The 22209-nt window shown below is 39.6% G+C and overlaps 1 protein-coding gene across 1 annotated transcript in view; it reads right to left on the reverse strand.

The window, feature by feature from the left end:
• FGD4 (FYVE, RhoGEF and PH domain containing 4) overlaps positions 1 to 22209 on the reverse strand; it is a 220422-nt gene that overhangs the window by 20036 nt on the left and 178177 nt on the right. The window contains exons 5-10 of the mRNA XM_070410470.1: positions 15766 to 15855; positions 11673 to 11818; positions 11079 to 11235; positions 7372 to 7510; positions 3727 to 3785; positions 3268 to 3414 (exon numbers count right to left, since the gene is read on the reverse strand). Coding sequence (XP_070266571.1) covers positions 3268 to 3414; positions 3727 to 3785; positions 7372 to 7510; positions 11079 to 11235; positions 11673 to 11818; positions 15766 to 15855 — 738 coding nt within the window. The remainder of the gene's footprint in view (positions 1 to 3267; positions 3415 to 3726; positions 3786 to 7371; positions 7511 to 11078; positions 11236 to 11672; positions 11819 to 15765; positions 15856 to 22209) is intronic.

Genomic DNA, 22209 nt, shown 5'->3' on the forward strand with positions numbered 1-22209 from the left:
CTGCGGACTGAAAGGTCCCGGGTTCGATTCCGGTCAAGGGCATGTACCTGGGTTGCGGGCACATCCCCAGTGGGAGATGTGCAGGAGGTGGCTGATCGATGTTTCTCTCTCATCGATGTTTCTGACTCTCTATCTCTCTCCCTTCCTCTCTGTAAAAAAATCAATAAAATATATTAAAAAAAAAAATGATACTTCAGAAGTTTCTACATATGAAAAAACCAAGGATGCTCTATGGGAATTAGAGTGTGCTGGCCAAAGGAGAGACTCTGTGACAAGTACAGTATTAGAGAGGGAGGATTAGAAGAACAAACACTAGAGGAAATGCTTCTAAGATGGTCTTCAAAAGATGAATGTGGCATTTCTAAAATCCCTGCTGTCTCACTTTATTCTCCCTGGAGGCAAATGCATCATGAGAACATGCACTGGAACAGGAGGGTCCTTGCCTCAAAGTTACTACTGCTTTATCCTCCACTTTATCCCCCGCCCCCCCAAAGGCTCTTTGCCCCCTGTCCTCCAAATAGCTGCTTAATTGGGCTTTGCACCAAGGTATGCAACCTAAAACTATTTCCAGAACAATCCTCAAACATGTAAATTAAACTAAGGCAAGTGGTTAAAAGTTTAACTGCAGAAACTAAAACACTAATGAGAAAGAGAAGAAAAATTACCTAAGTACCTAAAGGCTTGGTAATGACACAGGGAAGAAAGACATTGACTCCCAGGCATTTTGCCCAGAAGAGTGTATTATGCATGTCTCTTTAACCTGTATTTTTGATGCTCTGACATCTTTGTTTTTTAAAATATATTTTCATTGATTTCAGAGAGGAAGAGAGAGGGAGAGAGATAGAGGCATCAATGATGAGAGAGAATCATTGATCAACTGCTGCCTGCACGCCCCCTACTGGATATAGGGCCCACAACCCGGGCATGTGTTCTGACTGGAAATTAAACCATGACCTCTAGGTTTGTAGATTGACGTTCAACCACTGAGCAACACCGGCTGGGTGATGTTTTGACATCTTGGGACCTTGCCGACCCTGAAGGGACTGCCCTCCCAGGGTTACCCCATTTCCAGAGCCAGGAAATGACTCACCTGCCAGCAGCCCTTTCCAATGGGAACCAACCTATCCAGAGTCCACATACCCTAAAGCCTCCTTTATCAGGCTCTCACTAGCTGAGTCAGAAATGCCCTGCCCTGATCACGTAGGGCCAGGTCCCTGACAACAGCCCCTAAGCACCAGAACCTGATAAAATTATGTACACTGGCAAATCCTAAACCTGTTCCCCCTGCCTGGCCCATTCCTTCTTGCAGAAATCACAGTAAAGCTCTTGCCCATGTTTTCTGCTTGTTTGTTCCCTCTGCCTCTTGACTCTGGTGCTTTCTCATGTAACACCCCTCCCACCGCCACCCCATGGTGTGGAATGCCCCCGCCCCCTCCTCCTCCTTTGGGATCTGTAGCATAACCATCTTTTCAATGGCAATCATCTCCAATCTGATGGCCTCACCACACCTAAACAACAAAATATACATTTCAAAATAAATAGACCTCTGACCCCTGACAGGACATGTCCCTGATTTATATGTAGGTCTCTACAACTTCTGAAAGGTAAAGTGCTTCTGCTGAGCTCAAATGATTTTTATAGTTAATTTAGACAATATCTATGTATTTTTTAAAGTTACTGAAATATAATTTATATACCATAAAATATATTCTTTTAAAATGCATAATTCATGGCTTTTAGGATAGCCATACATTGTGCAGTGACCACTACCATCTAATTCCAGAACATTTCATGACTTCAAATGGAAACCTTGTGTCCACTTCCTCCTCCCACCAACCCTAGGTAACCACTACTTACATCCTACCTCTATGCATTTGCCTATTCTGGACATTTCATATGAATGGAATCATGCAGTGTGGCCTTTTGTGAATGGCTTTTTTCATTTGCCACAATGCTTTCAAAGTTCATCCACGTAGCATGTATCAGTAGTTTATTCCTTCTTATTGATGTATCATGTTCCACTGCATGGATATACCGCATTTTGTTTGCCCATCATCAGTTAATGAACATTTAGGTTGTTTAGACTTTTTTACTAGTATGAATAATTTTGTTGTGAACATTCATGTACACGTTTTGTGTCGACGTATGTTTTCAAGTTTCTTGAGTTATACAAACTTGGAGTGGAACTGCTGGGTCATATGGCGATCATGTGTTCTTTTATTCAAAAATGAGACCACTCCTCTGCATGACAATTAGTTCCTAGAAATTTCCCATTTAAGGAAATTATAACCAGACAACAGAAACTTCTAAGCCCCCAATAACAGCTCATATTACAATGGTGAGATGACTGCCTTGCAGCAGAAAAGTCAGATGTAACATCCTGAGACTGGATGGTGTGCCAGTCATGGAGCAGCGTCTATGCCAATGTCTCTCTGTTTCTTTGCCTATAATAACAATCGCAATAATAGCTAACGTTTACTGAGCTATCACTCAACGTTAGCTTTCTGCTACTCAATGTTAGCTATTACGATGATTGTCATATCATTAGATAGGAAAAGGAGCTGGAACTACTAGTGACTAAAAATAAATCGCCTGGATTCCCCAGGAGAGATCTTACATGTCAGCCAAGCCCCTGAAATAACTAATGGTTATTTCAGGAAGTGCAGGCAGGGACAGGCCTGACTGCAGTGACAAGGAACTATGGAGCAAACTCGTACTTTTCACATATGAATTGTAGGTGCACGTTTTTCAACATAGCTTATATACTTCTTCAAACTAGAAAGGCTAAAAAGTAGTGTTTAGAAATGACTAGGAAGAAAACTGTTGTCAAGAAATAATATGTTGACACAATATCCAGGAAACAGTACCTTTTAGCCTGTAAGAATGAAAGGAGAAGAAACCAGAAAGCATGTCATACCTCATACACACACACACACACACACACACACACACACACACACACACACTGCTGGCTATGACCATCATGGAAAGGCTCACTTATCTTCAGGATGTGTTACCAGAGTAAATTACATATGGCAAATACACAGAAAAGTTATAGAAAAATACTTCAAAAATAAGGATTTGTGTCCTTGAAAGAACAACTTTCAGTTACTGAGGACTTTCCCGATGTGGAGTCTTGACAGTGGTGATGGCACCAGGTTAGATACCATTGTTTTGGAGAGCGGGCAAGCATCCTAGTTTTCCAAGATGTATATAACAATGCTTATAAATTATTCTTAAGCAATCTGCTCACATGACAATACTCACTAACAAAAGGTAGCGTTCCTGTGCTGATGTGTTCCGAGCAGCTAGTTTAAGGATCTGTCCTTCTTTTATTAGTTCATTGGAAGGATTTACAATGTCTTCCTCTTCTCCCAGCATTTCATAAATCTCTAAGAGTTTCTTTAGGTTATCCTAAGAAATGAAAACAAAGCACAGCAACATAAAATATAAGGAGGTTTCGCCTTAGTGGTTTTAATAATATAACAACCTTAGCTAAAATATGAATAACTCAGAAGCAATTGGAACTAAGCATAAATTTTGGTATAAAATACGTCACTTATGAGGAAATTAAGAGAAGGTTATTACAGATAACATTAAACAGTTTATAAACAATCCTTTTTGTTTATCTGTACCAATTCATTTTGATACAAACTTTAGATAATATTAGGCTATATTACTGGCAATTATCTAACTAGAAGATTCCCGTCTCCTCTTACCACTTACCATTTTTCTTATTGCACTATTAGAATGGCTTGCTGCTGTAGATATAATTTCCAGTGATTCTAAATGGAGAAAAATAAAATAAAATAAATATATGTTGTCCTTACTATGCAACTAGATAGCTGAATAACATATACTTTACACTACAATAAGAAGAAATCTGGAAAAAGAAAAAAAGAAAAGAAGCAGAAATCTGAGACCAAAGATCTATAATAATAAAAGCATAATATGCTAATTAGACCGGACAAAGCCAGGGCTATGACAGAAGTCCAGGGTCCCGGGTGCCTGCTGGCAGCCGGAGGAAAGCCTGGGTCCCAGGTGCCAGAGGGAAGCTGGTGCCAGCAACTGGGGGAAGGAATGCCTACTCTTTTGTGCATTGGGCCTCTAGTACATAATAAAAGCAGGAGGCAATTTCCATTTACAAACTGGATACAGATACTCCTCGGGTTATATCATTTCGTGGTTACGTTGCCATCTCCCATCCTATATAATAAAGAGGTGATATGCAAATTAATCCTCACATCCTCACAAGATGGCTGTCTATGACTAGGCTGCAGGGGAGGTTAGTGAGGGACAACCAAACGACTGAACAAGCAGGCTGCATGGGGTGACCAGGCCAGCGGGGGGAGCAGTTAGGGGTGATCAGGCAGGCAGGCAGGTGAGCGATTAGGGGCCAGTGGTCCAGGATTGTGAGAGGGATGAGGATCGGGTCTAAACCGGCAGTCGGACATCCCCCGAGGGGTCCCGGATTGGAGAGGGTGCAGGCTGGGCTGAGGGGACACCCCCACACCCACACCCGCACCGCCTTGTGCACAAATTTCATTCTTCGGGCCTCTAGTTTATTTATAAAAAAAAAAAATTAATCATTTCAACATATGTACATATGTGCTTTATGTTTTTTATTAATTATTTACCACAAGTAAAGGTCAGGAATTGTTATCTTTTAAATTTTTTTTACTGTTTCACTTCATTACTGCTGTGTATGTGCTCCACGTGAGTGACGTAGGTGCTTATGTAGGTGGGTTCCGATTTACGGCGAAAATCGTGTTATGTCGCATCATAGGAACGGATCTCCGACGTAACCCGAGGACCTACTGTACTTTTAAAAGCTCATTTGTAAGTAGATCAATACTTGGAACTTGAAGGGTATTTCCTCATTGACAATTATTAGGCTTACAGATAGATTTAATCCATAATGGAACTTTCAAAATCAGCAAACACCATGTACACTAGCTTGGGACAAGGCCCTCTGCCAGGTGCTTTCATAGGTATTAGGTCAATTACTTCTTATACAACCCTGAATGGAAAGTATATTTGTTTCATTTGACAGATTAAAGAAATGGAGTGTGATGTGTCTTGGCTAAAGTCACACAACTATGATATTAAAGGGCCACATTTAAACCCAAGTCTTCTGACTCGAATTTCTACAACATTTCAGTGGTATTATTTTATTGATTTTATGAGCAATTTAACCACTAAGTAGAACTAACATTCTTTGGGAAAAGACAGCCATAGTTCTAGCTTCAGCCAATGCTGATAGAGGGTTTTGCTACAGGGGTGGGTGGTATGGAGAGATGGCAATGGGAACTCATAGTCTGAGCAAGGTAGGAGGCCTGGGGCCCCCGGTGAAGCTGGGGAAGCTGAGGTCTCCTGCCGGCTCCACCCCAGGGAATGCTCTCAATATTAAGTCAGGTCCTACTCTCTTCCTTTCTTTTATATCTTGTGAATCCTGGTTGGGTTAATTCTGTTACAACAACCTATTGGCTCTGGACCAAATTTTCTGTCTTCTTTGTTCCATTACTAAACAAATTGCACTTTTGTTGCTTTCCCGACTTTTATGTCTCCCTCTGTGATTGCCTTAGAATTTTAGTGTAAGTAGCAACGGGAAATCAAAAAGAGTAATAAAATACCACGTTGCCAATTTTGTCATTTTTGACATTAGCACATAAGAGGAAGTCGGAGTCTTTAAGTATAGAAGAAACTGAATTTTATTTACATTCTGGAGAATTATGCGGATACGGGCAATTCTGTGCATTCCACACAGAATCCATGAGAGAGGGAAAAAAAGCAAGACAGGCTGGGGCCACTGCCCAGGAGACCAATTTGAGGAGTAGCAGTGGTAACTCCCACCTCCAGCCCAACCACCAGTTCTGCCACTAACACCAAGAACTCAGGCCAGATGTGTGGAAAGTGGAGATGAAATAAAAAGTGAAAGACAGCAAGTCAGGAAAGTTCTAAACGGAAGAGGGAGAAAGGGGAGAAGAGAAGTTCCTGCGGTCACTGACTCACTTGGATGGTGGGAGAATCAAATCAGAGCTTGTGTTCAAAAAAAAAAACCCAGGCTCCTAGACCAAAGATTGTGTTTTGTGATCCTCATCTCTTATCAAGGCACACTTATAATGGAAGACAAGAAATTATTAGAGGAAGTAGCAATGCTTTAAGATTATATACCAGTATTGTTAATACTTGTTGAATACAAACCCAATTCTATTTCTTAACTTTCATTCTTACTTTCACAGCTAATAGATTTTTTAAAAATATTTTTTTATTGATTTCAGAGAGCAAGGGAAAGGGAGAGAGAGATAGAAACATCAATGATGGGAGAGAATCGTTGATCGGCTGCCTCCTACATGCCCCCCACTGGGGATCGAGCCCACAACCCAGGCATGAGCCCTTGACCGGAATCAAACCCACGACCCTTCAAGTCTGCAGGCTGATGCTCTATCCACTGAACCAAGCTGGCTAGGGCACTAATTGATTTTTTTAAAGTACACAAGAAAGTAACATTATTGAAACCTTTAAGCTTTAAAGAAAGCCTTTCATTTATTATCTAAAAGACATACATGACAAGTCTTCTATAAAATAAAAGACAACTAGCAGAATAGGAATAACGTTTTCTCACAGGGAAATGTTAACTGACAGTATATAGCATCATTTTCTCTTCTGAACAGGTAAAGCCAACACTGCTTAGGTTATTTTGAGATAATAAATGCCATCTCATCTTTCTCGGTATGCATCAACCTATCTAACCAGCAGCACTAGTAATTCCGATAATTGTATTCTTCCTGTGAGAAGGTAATCGTGTGTTGCAATCCCAGATGTCTCTAAGACTATAGTTTGTTTGCTTATTTTGTTAATCCTCACTCTAGGGCATTTTTCCCATCGATTTTTAGAGAGAGTGGGAGGAAGGCGGCGGGGGGGGGGGGGGGGGGGGGGGGGGGCGGGGAGAAAGAGAGAGACATCAATGTGAGAGAGACACATTGATTAGTTGCCTCCCGCAGGCTCCAAGTTCCAGGCCAGGGATCAAACCTGCAACCCAGGTATGAGCCCTGGACAGGAAATCAAACCCACAACCCTATGGTCCGCAGGCCGACGCTCTAACTACTGAGCCAAATGGGCCAGGACTTTAAGACTATAGTTTTCTATTTCAGAGTTAGTGATTAATGAGAAGCCAGCATGAGAAATGTGATCTGCATTGCTCTAAAGTGCTTGCCTAATGGAGGTGCTGTTAACAATATCCAGTGAGATTATTTCCTGGCACCAATATTTTCCTGAAGTGCCTATCAGACCTATATCCTGCGTTGGAACCACAAAGCTGCTTGGCCACTACATCATCCCATAATGGAAAAGAGCGGGGAATGCATTTACTTTTCGCATCATTCCAGTCTGGAGAGTCAGGGGGCAATTTCCGCAGGTAGTCCTTCAGGAGCATCTCGTACCGAGGAATCCGCTGAACGGGCTCCAGCATGTGGTGCTGCAAGGTCAAATTCCCACACACCTTCTGTTTCTGTAATTAGAAAGGTTTGTAAAGAAAGATTTAAAAATCAGGTTGGCTAGTTGAAAACTGTAATACAGAGCTTTCATCAGGGGCAGTGTCTCCCTGCAAAGTACAGTCTATGTATCATCTGCATTAGATATAACTGCGGGTACTAATGAAAATAGGAATTTTAAACCCCACCCGAATCTATGAAACGATGATTTTTGAGGTTAGGGCCTGGGCATGTGCATTGGAATCCCTGATTCTTCCACTGCAGTTTGAAGACCACCAACCAAGGGTAAGAACAGAAAGGAAAATCAAGCAGCATTTTAAGCAAGAAAATTCCAGAGTGCTGGCAACCACTTCAATTAGTCATTACAAGTCTGTGTGAGGTCATATTATTAAATCATACTGTAGAGATTTTCAAAAGAAGCATCTACTATTTAATGAGCTTCACTAAGAAAAATTTTATTAAATGATTTTGGACTCAGCAGAAACTATTTTATAATAAGGCCACCACAAACATCATTTCCTTTGAACTTAAAAATACTCTACACAGAATGACAAGATCTGATCATTTCATTATCTGTCAGAATTTTTCCATTTTTCATTAGGTCATGGCATTCTTTTCCATTAGAAACCAAACTCCTTAAATAGATTTTTTTTTTTCTGGGTGAAATCGAGTCGATAGCATTTGTTTTCAATAAGCTGTTGACATAAGAAAGGGAAAAGATTCCTTGAAAAGTAAGATGTGTTCTTGTTCATATTAAACAAAGCATGAATCTTCTTAACATATTTATTCAACTCATAGCATGATTAAGGCAAGGTTATACAAGTCATATTAAGACACGGTTAGCAATTAAAGCAAACAAGAAACCAAAGGCTTTGCAGAGAAAGGAACATTTAACCTGAACATGGATGAGGGCAGGCTTTGGGTGGGAAGGTACTCAAGGAATACCAGGAGGCAAATGAAGATAGAGGGACCTTGGAGAACAAGCCCAAGGCAGTGGGGCATGAAACATGGTCAATAAAAGGGAACAATGGAGTTTTGTTAGCAAATAATATATTTGTATGGACACAGGATGAAGAAGAAATAGTAATCTGGTGTATAATGTCAAACTGAGTGTAGTATTGTTTCAGGTTTTCATGCAGGGGAGGGATATCGTTAGAGGTCTACTAAGATCAACCTATTGCAATATGGCTTTAGGAAGATGTGGGGAAGCTAGTTTGGAAGTCATTATTGTAGACTAGGAAATGTAAAAAGAGCCTGAAATTAGCGTGGAAGCTGAGGGGTAATGGCTTTGCTTAATAAATATTAATGTGCCCTAACTGGTTTGGCTTGGTGGATTGAGCATCAGCCTGCGGACTGAAAGGTCCCAGGTTCGATTCCAGTCAAGGGCATGTACCTTGGTTGCGGGCACAACCCCCCTGGTGGGGAGTGTGCAGGAGGCAGCTGATCGATGTATCTCTCTCATTGATGTTTCTAAATCTCTATCCCTCTCCCTTCCTCTCTGTAAAAAATCAATAAAATATATTTTTTAAAAAATAATAAAAATAAATAAATAAATATTGTTATAAGTTTAGTCATCTCTTTTGACTTTCTCTAACAAACGTATTACACACACAGGTCAGCGAAAATATTACTGATCCCAAAATTTGTACATAAAGAAACTGTGGCTTAGGAGAGTTAGACAGCTTTCTGAGGTAAAATGATTGTAAGTGGCAGGCGAGGATTCTAAATTAGGTTAGCTGATTCTCAACCCATTGCGCCTTTCCCAGTCTCATCATTTCCTCATAATATGGAGATGACAGACATTGTAGAGACAGATTTCTGTTTTGGTAAAATAATGACCACCATCACCAGCATCGTGCAGTGAGCACTTATTATGCAACAAGCTCCATGGTAAGCACCTTAGATACAGTATCGCCAGGCAAACAGAGAGAAGAGGAAACACAAAAGAGAGCAGTTGCCGAAACCGGTTTGGCTCAGTGGATAGAGGGTTGGCCTGCGGACTGAAAGGTCCCAGGTTCGATTCCGGTCAAGGGCATGTACCTTGGTTGCGGGCACATCCCCAGTAGGAGATGTGCAGGAGGCAGCTGATCGATGTTTCTCTCTCATCGATGTTTCTAACTCTCTATCTCTCTCCCTTTCTCTCTGTAAAAAAATCAATAAAATATATTTAATAAAAAAAAAAAAAAAAAGAGAGAGCAGTGAAGGGGCACAGAATTCCCAACCCCAGAAACGTATGTGATCTAAAGAATTTTTTAAAAATATTTAAACTTTGGCACAGAATAATTATTAACAACTTCAACTAGAGAATCAAATAGAAATTACTATGGTATTATTAAAATGTATTATTCTGGTGTCACAAAAAATTAAAAAATATTTTTTAATCATATAAAATCACAAAAAAATCCAGAATAATTATATTTCTAAAATATCAGAATTTATAACAATCATTCTTTTTAAACAATGTTCTTACTGATTTTAAGGAGAGAGGGAGGGAGACAGAAATATCAATGAGAGAAAAACTATAACCAGCATCTATATATATAACGAGCCAGGGGCCATCACATCTGAAACAACCGAATGGACGACCGAACAGGATGAGTGGGGCGACAAGGCCGGCAGGGGGGTTAGTGAGAGACAACCAAATGACTGAGCAGCAGGCTGCGTGGGGCAACCAGGCAGGCAGGGGGGTTAGTGAGGGACGACCAAATGACTGAACAGCAGGCTGCGTGGGGTGACCAGGCCGGCAGGGGGGCAGTGAGGGGCGACCAAATGACTGAACGGCAGGCTGCATGGGGTGACCAGGCCAGCAGGGGGCACAGTGAAGGGTGACCAGGCTAGCAGGGGGCGCAGTTGGCGGCAACCAGACCGGCAGGGGGGAGCAGTGAGGGGTGACCAGGCCGGCAGAGGAGGGCAGTGAGGGGTGACCAGGCTAGCGGGGGGGGGGGGGGGGGGGCCCAGTTGGGGGCAACCAGGCCAGTGTGGGGAGGTGGGGGCAGTTAGGAGGGATCAGGTCAGCAGGTAGAGGCGGTTAGGGGTGATCAGGCTGGCAGGGGGGCCAGTTAGGGGCAATCAGGCAGGCAGGCAGGCGAACAGTTAGGAGCCAGTGGTCCTGGATTGTAAGAGGGATGTCCGACTGGATCGGGCCTAAACCGGCAGTTGGACATCCCCCAAGGGGTCCTGGATTGGAGAGGGTGCAGGCTGGGCTAAGGGGACCCCCCCCTCCTGTGCACAAATTTTGTGCACCAGGCCTCTAGTTCTTTATATTCACTTCTATTCATTTCAACATTTCAACCTCTGAAAGAAAGCAAGAGAGGCACAGAACTAAATGGGAATTCACTTTGTAATTTACATGGACCCAAATAAAAGCACTCTCTTGCTCTCAAAAGCAAATGGAGAATTTACTGCTCAACACATGGCCTATGCTCAATATTTTAATTTTGCAGAGATGGTTTTTACATAATTCAGAGTTGAAGGAATTTGGCTAGGTATCTCAAACAGATACCACAATCTAAATTTTATATCTAGAAACTTTATGATTTGGACAGAACAACTGCTGCATAGCCTTAAACAAAAGAGTCATATTACCTGAATTTCTTCAACTACTGATTTGAACTGGGGAATACGCTCTGTCATGTTTTTAACCAATTCCATTGCGTTATCAAATCCTTTCACGTATTCTCCATACATCTTAAGGAATGGTGCCAATTTCTGGAGGATGTCACCAATTCTAGGAGTAGTTTCCCTGTATAAAATATAGAAACAAGTCATTAAGATTTCTTATAGAATGAGTGAGTTAACAGGACTTCAAAAGAAGTTATCACCTTTCTACACACAACCTATACTTAATCGGATTCACTCTGCTATGAGATTGGTAGAGAATGAAGGAAGGTAGAGAATTAAACAAAGTTTAGGAATGAAATAGTAAAAAGCGATACTAAGAAAATCTTCAAACTCCATATAACTCATAACATTGTATCTTCACTAGTAAAAACAGTTTGAAGAGATGAAACCCTTTTAAAGTTGAAAACGTACACCTCCTATTATTGGTCTATAGCATAAAAATTTAGCCCAAATATTTGGCTACAGCTCTGTGTAACATAAGTATTTCAGTTTAAAAGCTGAATAACACAGCATCTAGTATGACTGCCTTAGACATATCATTTGCTATCTACTCCTTACCATTCTTGCATTCGTTTCTCCAGTTCTGGCAATAGGAATTTACTATGGAAGGCATTTATTGATGAAATATTAGAAAAGATTTTATTCACCATCTCTGCTGGAAATGAGCCTCGATTGGCCTCTTCCAATAGTCTGCAATAAAATACCTGAATAAGAGAATAGAGCAAACATTACTTCAAATTTATTGGCTTACCACCTGGCACTGTGCTATGCACATAGTAGGTTCTTTAACAACTTTTTGTTGAATAAATGGAAAAGTTCATGGTTCAAGAAATCAATCATTTTTGAACTACAGGACTGAGTATGTACTTTGGTTAAGAAGAACCAGAAATTAGAATTAGGAAACTTTGCCTCTTTTTGTGGGATGCTAACCACTTTTGTGCCAGAGAATTTCCAACTGAGGTTAACAGAATTTACCCTTCGAATCCATAAGTAGAATTAAGAGATTAAATAATAAAAAAAAAACTTTACATACACCTCATAATTGTGGCATTTTCCACTCCTGTTTATGTTTTGAATGATTTTTGTGTCCTTTACTACATATTGCCTTTACTGGTATTGTCATTTGTTCGCATACGTCTCTTTTTTTTCTATTAAAACTATACAACTTGGGGAGGGAAGACATTATAATTTAGTTTCTATAGAAGAAAAGTACTTAATAAATAACTGGTCAGTGGATGAAAAAAGAATATTTCAGTTCTCTAATGTTTTCCTACTTTTTAGTAAAAAATGTCACAAAACTTGAAACACTGGTATTAGGACAAAAAAATCTTCTCCTGCATATGGATAATAATAGGTATCATAAAGAAAAAATCTGCAATCTTAGCTATACTCCACTAGGGCTACTATACCTCTTGCCATTCTGTTAAATGTAGGCAGAAGGAGGTCTGGTCCTTCATAATATCCAGATGGTTGTTAATTTTCTAAATTCCCCTCCACTGCATTTTCTTCAGGCAAAAAGAACACAAAATTATGTCCCTAGAGACTCCAATAGATAGGATATTGTAGTAATTAAGAGTCTAAACTTCTCTATCGTCAGCAACAATAGCTGAACAAGCTAATGTGGCTGGGGAAAAAAGGTGGAGGACACATCCGATTTTTAAAAAAGACATATCTCCCTTATGGGAATAACTAAAAGTTTCAGGTCTGTGATCCCCGTGAAGAAAAAAGTTGTTTCAAAGATACAAACTCAAAGTAACTTGATTGACATGGAGAAATTCTTTGGAAAGTATTACTTGAGTTGCAAACTCATTATTTCAAAGAACACAGTGTTAATTCGGCCCCTGGGGGCTCACTGTAACAGGAACTCTAGGAACTGATGAGAGGGAGCATGCACAGGATGACCTACTCCCATGAAGTTCCAGTTTTCCAATGACAGAAGAGGACAATTCTTCTTACAACTAATGCTCAAGCGTGGCAACTCTCTCTTCTAAGAGCAGTCTGTATTAGCAGACAATCTACCAATTATCTTGTTCTTTTATCACTGAAGCAGGATTGAGAGATCTTAGTTTTCAATAGTTACTCTTACAATACATTTTAAAATGTTTTCACAGAATTAGAACAAATATTTATATGGAACCACAAAAGACCCCAAATAACCACAGCAATCTTGAGAAATTAGAACAAAGTTGGAGGAGTCACAATACCGGATATCAGACTATAATACAAGGCCATAGTAATCAAAGCAGCAAGGTAGAGACTTATAGACCAATGGACCAGAATAGAGAGCCCAGAAATAAACCCACATCTTTCTGGTCAATTACTATTTGACAAAAGAGGCAAGAACATAGCATGGGGTAAAGATAGTCTATTCAATAATATTGAAAACTGGACAGACACATGCAAAAAAAAAAAAAATGAAACTAGACCACCTTCTCACACCACACACAAGAATAAACTCAAAATAGATTAAAGACTTGGATGTTAGACTTGAAACCATAAAATCCTAGAAGAAAATATAGACAATAAAATCTCGGACATTTCTCTTAGCAATATTTTTTCTGATATATCTCCTTGAGCAGGGAAACAGAAAAAATAAACAAGTGGGACTACATCAAGCTAAAAAGTTTTTGCACAGGAAAAGAAACCATCAGCAAAATAAAAAACAAACCACTGAGTGGGAGAGCATATTCACCAATAGTACATCCGATAAGGCAGTGGTTCTTAACCTGTGGGTCACGACCCCTTTGGGGGTCGAACGACCCTTTCACAGGGGTCGCCTAAGACCATCGGAAAACACATATATAATTACATATTGTTTTTGTGATTAATCACTATTCTTTAATTATGTTTAATTTGTAACAATGAAAATACATCCTGCATATCAGATATTTACATTACGATTCATAACAGTAGCAAAATTACAGTTATGAAGTAGCAACAAAAAGAATTTTATGGTTGGGGGTCACCACAACATGAGGAACTGTATTAAAGGGTCACGGCATTAGGAAGGTTTAGAACCACTGCGATAAGGGGTTAATATCCAAAATTTATAGAGAACTTATACAATTCAACACCAAACCTCCCCCCAAAACAATCCAATTAAAAAATGGGCAAAGGACCTGAATAGACACTTCTCCAAAGAGACATATGAAAAGATGCTCAATGTCACTAGTCCTCAGATAAATGCAAATTAGAACCACAATGAGGTATCACCTCAACCCTGTCAGAATGGCTTTCATCAATAAATCAACAAGTGTTGGTGAAGTTCTGGCAAAAAGAGAACCCTAGTGCACTGTTTGTTGGAATGAAGCTTGGTGCAGCCACTGTGGAAACCAATATGGAGTTACTTCAAAAAATTAAAAATGGAACTGCCTTATGACCCAGCACTAAAAAACCCAAAACTAATTTGAAAGAATATATGTACCTCTATGTTCATTGCAGCATTATTTACAATAGCCAAGATTTGAAAGCAGCCCAAATGCCCATTAGTAGATGAGTGGATAAAAAATCTGTGGTACATTTACACAGTGGAATACTACTTGGCTATAAAAAAAAGAAGGAAATCTTACTTTTGCAATAGAATGGATGGGTCTGGTGAGTATTATGCTAAGTGAAATAAGCCAGTCAGAAAAAGACAAGTACTGTATGATTTTATTTGTACATGGAATCAAATGACCAAAATAAACTAACAAACAAAATAGAAATAGACTCATAGATACAAACTGACAGCTGTCAGAGGGGAGAGGGATTGGTGAAAGGTTAAGCAAAAACAAAACAAAACAAACAAAAAACCACACACACACACAAATAAACCTCTTAAACACAAACAACAGTATGGTGATTACCAGAGGAAAAAGGGGTGTGGGGGGCAGGATAGGAAAGGATAAAGGGGAGGTGGGTAAATGGCGATAGAAGAAGACTTGGCTTGGGGTGGTGAACACACCATACAATATACAGATGATGTCTTATAGAACTGTACACCTGAAACCTATGTAATTTTATTAAGCAATGTTACCCCCAATAAATTCAATTAAAATATAAATAAATAAAAATAAAGAAATACCGGGAGAAAAAAACAACTTTCTTTGCAAATGTGCATCTGAAATAACACTCAAGGCTCTACCAGGATGGAAGTACAAAATGTGATAAAGTAGATTCACATATTCAACAAATACTGACTGTGCAACTTTGCATCAGTCACTGTATTAAACGTTTCCTACAAGGCTGAGCAAGTGAACTCTCAATATCCCCTCTGGCCCTATGACTGCAGCCACTCAGGTCATGCTCATAAGACTGAACAGCAAACAAGCCAAACAGAATCAGTGATATATTCACGTTAGTATCACATCAGAATCACAATCTCTCATTTAAATTATCATAGAAACATAGCATAGAGAATCACAATAATGGGTTGAAAGACATGGATAAAAGACACATGTGACTTGTACGAAAAGTCCGTCAGTCTGCTCTTTATGAAGTATAACACTTTATACCGAGTGAATTCACTGATAAACCTAGAAATGCTATAAATTTCCTTTCACTGGCCAAAAATGGTCAGGTCCTTCTCTGTAGTTTCTAAAGACTTTAATTATTAAGTTAAAGTAATGTATAGTGCCGAAGATTAAAATAATTCTGAAATGGAAAATATTACCTGATCTAAGAGGTCAAGTCGGTTGACGTAAGCTCTTTCTGTAAGCAACAGTTCATTGGCTATGTTGTGAAGTTTTTGCTCATTTGTCTCCTACAAATTGAACAGATATGCACATATTAGGAAATAAAGCTTGGACAGTATTTCTCAAGTAATAAACTCCTCATCGAATGGTTTGATTAAAACAGTTTTCTCAAGCTTCTCAAGTACCCAATTCCTTTCAGCCATCGAGGAACATCCAACCAGAAAGTGAGAAAATTAGAAATGGGCAATTTGCTAGATATAATGTGTAACAACTTTTTTTAAAAAAAGGATAGTTTATTGATTTTTAGAGAGGGAATGGGAGGAGAGACATCGATGTGAGAGAGCAACATCGATCAACTGCCTCCTGCACACCCCCTGCTAGGGATTGAGCCCGAACCCGGGGATGTGCCCTTGTGTGGAATCAAAGTGGCGATCTCCAGGTTCACAGTGATGCCCAACCAACTGAACCACACCAGTCAGGGCCAGTAACGACTTCTCCTGTGACGCCTGTAGCAGTCAGTTACCACTGTCACCCATCTTTGCCTTGAAACATCTTTTAACTTTTCCGGTTCCCAGACACAATACTTTTCTTGTTTTCCCCCCACCTCTCTTTGGACACGATTTCATCATTCTCTCAGTCATCTTCTCTAATTGTCAGCTTTATGCACAAAACTTTTTGTCCTTGCAAAAAAACATTGCATTGTGGAAAATTTCAATCTATAATAATAAAAGGATAATATGCTAATTAGACTGGACATCATTCCGGACAAAATCGGGGCCAGAGGGAAGCCTGGGTCCTGGGCGCCAGAGGGAAGCCAGTGCCAGCAGCTGGGGGAAGGAAGGCCTACTCTTACACAAATTTCATGCATCAGGCCTCCAGTCATATATAAAAGAAGAGAAAAGAGTGAAATGAACCTCCATGTGTCCATTGCGGAGATTCCACAGTCATCAACTCATTGTTAATCTTGTTTCATCTATGCCACCTACCTTCTTCTACCCATTTTGTTTTTTTTGAGAGAGAGAGAAACATCAATCAGTTGCCTTCCATATGTACACCAACTGGGGATCAAACCCACGACCTGGGTATGTACCCTGACCTGGAATCGGACCATCACCTTTTGGTATACAGCATGATACTCCAACCAACTGAGCCCCACTGGCTGGGGCCTTTTATCCATATTTTAAAATTAAACCCACACTTTATTATTATTATTTTTAAAGAAGAAAGGGGAAATGGGGTATTAAATTTCAGAAGTGAGAATGGGTGATTTATAGGTAGTTGAGGGAGAGGGGAACATACATGGCAGGCAAATTCTTTTCGTTCACATTCCTTTTATTCTTTTAAACATATTTTTATTGATTTCAGAGAGGAAGAGAGAGGGAAAGACTGAAATGTCAATGATGAGAGAGAATCATTGATTGGCTGCCTCCTGCATGCCCCCCACAGTGGATTGAGCCCACAACCCAGGCATATGCCCTTGACTGGAAGCGAACCCGGGAGCCTTCAGCCCACAGGCCCACACTCTATCCACTGAGCCAAATTGGCTAGGGCTCAAATTCTTTAAAAAAATATATTTTTTCATCGATTTTTAGAAAGAAGGGAAGGGAGAGGGGGAGAGAAAGAGAAACATCGATCAGCTGCCTCCTGCACACACCCCCCATCAGGGATCGCACCTGCAACCTGGGCATGTGCCCTGACTGGGAATCAAACCAGAAACGTTTTGGTGCACTGGACATGCCCAGTCAACTGGGCCATACGGGCCAGGGCAGATATTTACTTAAATATATCTGTGTAGACCCCTGCTAGTTCCATGAAGATGGGAACAGTTTTTTCCTTATTAACTATCTCCTGCGTCTACCACATGCTTCAATAAAATATTGACGCGCAATAAAATATTTTAAGTTTCACATACCTAACTATTGTTGGACACTTATTACCACTTTGACATAGTGTTAATGTAAAAGTAAACTCATCTTTTCTGGAAAACACCATCTCCAAACTTTACCATCTTGGCAATGGTGCCATCTCTTTCTGGTTATCTGTCTTTGGCATCTTGAATTACTTTACACTTAGCTCCCTACCACAAAACCCAGTCAGCTACCAACTCTTCTCACGCCATTATGTCTTTCTGTTTATTTCTCTCTCTCTCTATTTTTGCTATTATGTCTTTAGCATCCATCCCTTAAGTTTTCATCGCTGCTACCCTGTTTTGCTCAAGATCAGGCCAATCAATAGTTGCCAAATGCTCTGATTCCACTATTTTTGGCTCTAACCCACCTTGTTTCTGCCATATGAGGAGTGTTTCTAAAACTCCGCTTTGCCCAGGTAACCCTACTTTCCATAGAAAGAGAAGCCTTCAAGAGTCCTCTCCTCAATGACAGGACAAGATCCAGATTCTGGGTACCATTCAGGGTTGTTCAAACCTGGTCACTTCCTCAAACTTCTCTCTCACTGTATCTTCACAGGCACACTTTCCCCCAAACACACTAATCTATCCACCTTCATCCAAACATGTCCCCAGCCATCCCCAAACCTTTCTTTTATCCCCTCTGTCTGGCACATGCTCTCGCTGTACCTCTGTAGGTGTTTAAGACTTACCTTCCTTTTTGATGGCCGGCTGAATTTCCAGCCCTTGTCTATGGAGTCTTCTTTAACTATCCAAAGCCCTTCGGCTTGGTCCTATTAAAATGCATTTTATATTTTATACCTAAAATATGTTTTTTATTTAGAAAGTTCTACCTACTTTTCTGAGATACCCTTTCACTCTAGGAGAGTATTAAGTATAATAAAGGTTTAGTAAAAACTCTAGTACCAAAACAGACCAAAGTATATTTTAACCAGGGTTTAATTTGTGTAAATGTTATATTTTTAAACTGTATAAAATACTATTAAGCTGTAAGAATGCTTCACTGTATTCAACATATAGGACAACTACTTATGTTTTATAGGCAGCATCTATTCTAATGTGGAAAATGACCAAGTTGCTTCTTACAGCAGTACTGAGCTGAGGTATTTTTATGTGAAGTCTTTAGGTAAAGTAACTAATACTGTTTAAATAATTTGTGGTCTCAGAAATACTGAAATAATAACTATGTAGTCAGCAAATCCCCCAACTAGTTAAGGTTTTGTTTTAACTTAATAAATTTAGGGTAAAGCACTAGCATTGTTACTTACCTGCCTGGTATCCTTTGCCCCCATTTTTTTTTAAATCCTCACCTAAGTATATTTTCCCATTGATATTTAGAGAGAGTGGAAGAAAGAAGGAAAGACAGAGATAAACATCAATGTGCGAGAAACACATCAACTGGTTGCCTCTTGCACGTGCCCCGACCAGGGCCTGGGCTGGAGAGAAGCCTACAACCAAGGTACATGCCCTTGACCAGAATCGAACCCATGACCCTTTGGTCCACAGGCCAACACTCTATCCACTGAGCAAAACTGGCTAGGCCTCCCCCAATTTCTTAATGGTATCCAGACTTGGTTCACGTAACTCACCACTATGTAGCCTTTCTTTTGGGGAAGTAACCACTGTCCTCCCAGATTAAAAGGGGGTCCCTGATTGGTGTAACAATAACGGGTACACAGTGATTGGTTCAGGAAACAAGGAGACATGAGGAAATGTGTACAGCAGAGGGGAAGAGGAGGTTCCCTACTCTTAAAGGAAGAACCACGGAAAAAGCGCTCTCCCTTTGCTGCTCCATGTAAATGTGGGACCTATGTAGGCTTCAATGTTGAGCAGCCATTCCATAACCACAGAGGTGAAGCCAATAAAAGTTGCCATTGTTTAAGCCAGGTCGAGTGTTATTGTTGTTATTTGTAGCATTCTGATTAACACAGAAAACAAATACTCTGAAACAGATGCAATATATTCCATGAAATTTAAAAACTTTCAAGTAATTTTTAAACAATTACTACTTATAGAGAAAGTAAAATACTTAATGACCTAAAAATGTGACTTTGAAACTGTTACTAAGTGAACACAAATATACATTAAATACATAAGAAATCTGTCAACATTTCAGGGAAAGATAAAGCACTATGTTATTCCATACACAGGAAATAGTGATCTGCATCAATACTACAAGATATTTGTGTTTGCTTTGTTTTTTTAAAGCCAGATTTATTGATATAATGTACAAGTGATAGTAGAACTGACCCTTTTGGTATATAGTTTTAGTTTTGACAAATGCTTGTCATCATGTCACCACCACCCCAATCAAGGTGCAGAACACTTCCATCAACCTCATCTCAAGTCTCTTTGTACTCATTAGATTCCTTGTTCGTTTATTTTGATTTTTAGATCCAATTGTTGATATGTATTTATTGCCATTTTATTGTTCATACTTTTCCTCCTCTTCCTCCTCCTCCTCCTCCTCCTCCTCCTCCTCCTCCTCCTCCTCCTTCCTCTTCTTAAAGAATACCCTTCAACATTTCATGTAATACTGGTTTGGTGTTGATGAACTCCTTTAGTTTTATTCTAATAGTAGCGATGTATCTTTTTGATTTGCATTCTTTTATATGTTCTAGTTCTGACAAATATCTTTAAAAAAAAAAAGATCCTGCAGAATGTGTGCTATAATAAAATAATGTGTCTTTTATTTGTCAGAATCCATTAACCAACAGGCCAGACTGTCTATTATTGCCACGAAATGAAGCCACCCCTGAAGTCTTCCACATCCTATGGGATCTTAGGACACTTATATGCAACAATCTTTTGCTGACTGCAAATCTTATTTTAGCTGAATATGGCAAATTGTGGGTATACTGGTAATATTTTGCAAAATCCAAGGGGATAACAGCAGTTATTAACAAAAGCTATGTTCCTTCCACACAGATGGCCTTCTAATGTTAGGTCCCTTACCTTGCCAAAACTAACACAAAGATAAGCAAAAGTAAGCTTGCTGATGGGTTTAATCACTCACGTAGGTTTGTGAAAAATTACTAGGGATTTTGTGGCTGAGGTCAGGAAATCACTGTCTCAGTGGAGCCTTGTTTTAGGTCAATCAAAACAACAATAACAATGCCACTGTAAAACTATCTAATCCTTACAACGTCATTGTAAAATAGATACCATTATTATTCTTATTTTACAGGCAGTACCATACACAGAACAAAACAAAATCCCCAAGCTCAAAGAGGTCTGGGAAACTTGCCCAAGGTCACTTGGTTAGAAGGTAACTGAATCAGATTCTTATCTGTGGTATGTGATTTTAAGTAACTATTCACTAAAAGTTGGCTCTCACTCTAACCTTTCTTTGCAACAGAAAAACAAAAACAAAGCTGCATTAGTGCCTACAAGTGAACAGACTAATAAAATACTCTATCCACTTAAAAATGGAATACGGTACCTACTACACATTTTAATTTGTTATTTTTTCAATAAAAATTCTACTTAGCCCTGGCTGGTGTGGCCCAATGAATAGAGTGTTGGCCCAAGTGCTGAAGGGTCTGGGGTTCGATTCCTGGTCAAGGGCACATACCTGGGTTGCAGGTTCAATCCTCAGCCCCTGTTAGGGTATGTGTGGGAGGAAACCATTCAATGTCTCTCTCACATCAATGTTTTTTCCTCTCTCTCTCTCTACCTCTTTCCTTTCCTCCCTTCCACTTTCTCTAAAAAATCAATGGAAAAATACATCCTCTGGTTAGGATTAACAACAACAACAACAACAACAAAATTCTACTTAAGGCTGACTTTTCAGCATTTTAGTACTAATTATCAGGTATAAAAATTCATATTTCATGTAATAATATAATGGTTTCTGATTTTAGGAATTAATTTAGTTACTAAAACTCATCTGTGAGTACCTTTAGGGAGAAATATACAATCCCTCTGCATGCATGGGGTTCTTATTATTCTATCAGACTTATGCTAAAATAACGGACAAAATAGTTATAAAATTGTTGGTACATTGAGGCTGTAGCCTGATTTTTTTTAAAAATAGTTAAATAGGTCAAGTTATATAATATTGGTTCTTATTGTTTGCCACTTCCAAAGTATATAACCCCTACTTTGTGCTTAGCACTTTACTAAGAAGTCTTGTGATTTATTCTTGTGATTCCTTGGGAAACAATAATAGTTATACAATACTGATTAAGAAGTAATCCTATCAGATTCTATTGGAAGCTAACACACAGGCTTGACTTTTCAAAATAATGATAAGTATGTTATTTTAAAAGCATCTTACTTTTGATATCTCTCTATACAATAGAGGGATTGGGTTATATACTTGCATATTGAAAGCTGATTCTCAGAGTATTATTGCCTCAAACAAAAATACACTAGAGTAGCCCTGGCTGGTGTGGCTCAGTGATTGAGTCCTGTCCTGTGCACCTAAGGGTCTCAGGTTCGATTCCCAGTCAAGAGAACATACCTGGGTTGCATTGGGGTGCATGTGGGAGGCACATAGATGTCTCTCTCCCTC

This window comes from Myotis yumanensis, unplaced genomic scaffold (genome assembly GCF_028538775.1).
Source record: "Myotis yumanensis isolate MYYU_CA2020_CCGP unplaced genomic scaffold, mMyoYum1.0.hap1 SCAF_3, whole genome shotgun sequence".
NCBI classification, from domain to species: Eukaryota; Metazoa; Chordata; class Mammalia; order Chiroptera; family Vespertilionidae; genus Myotis; species Myotis yumanensis.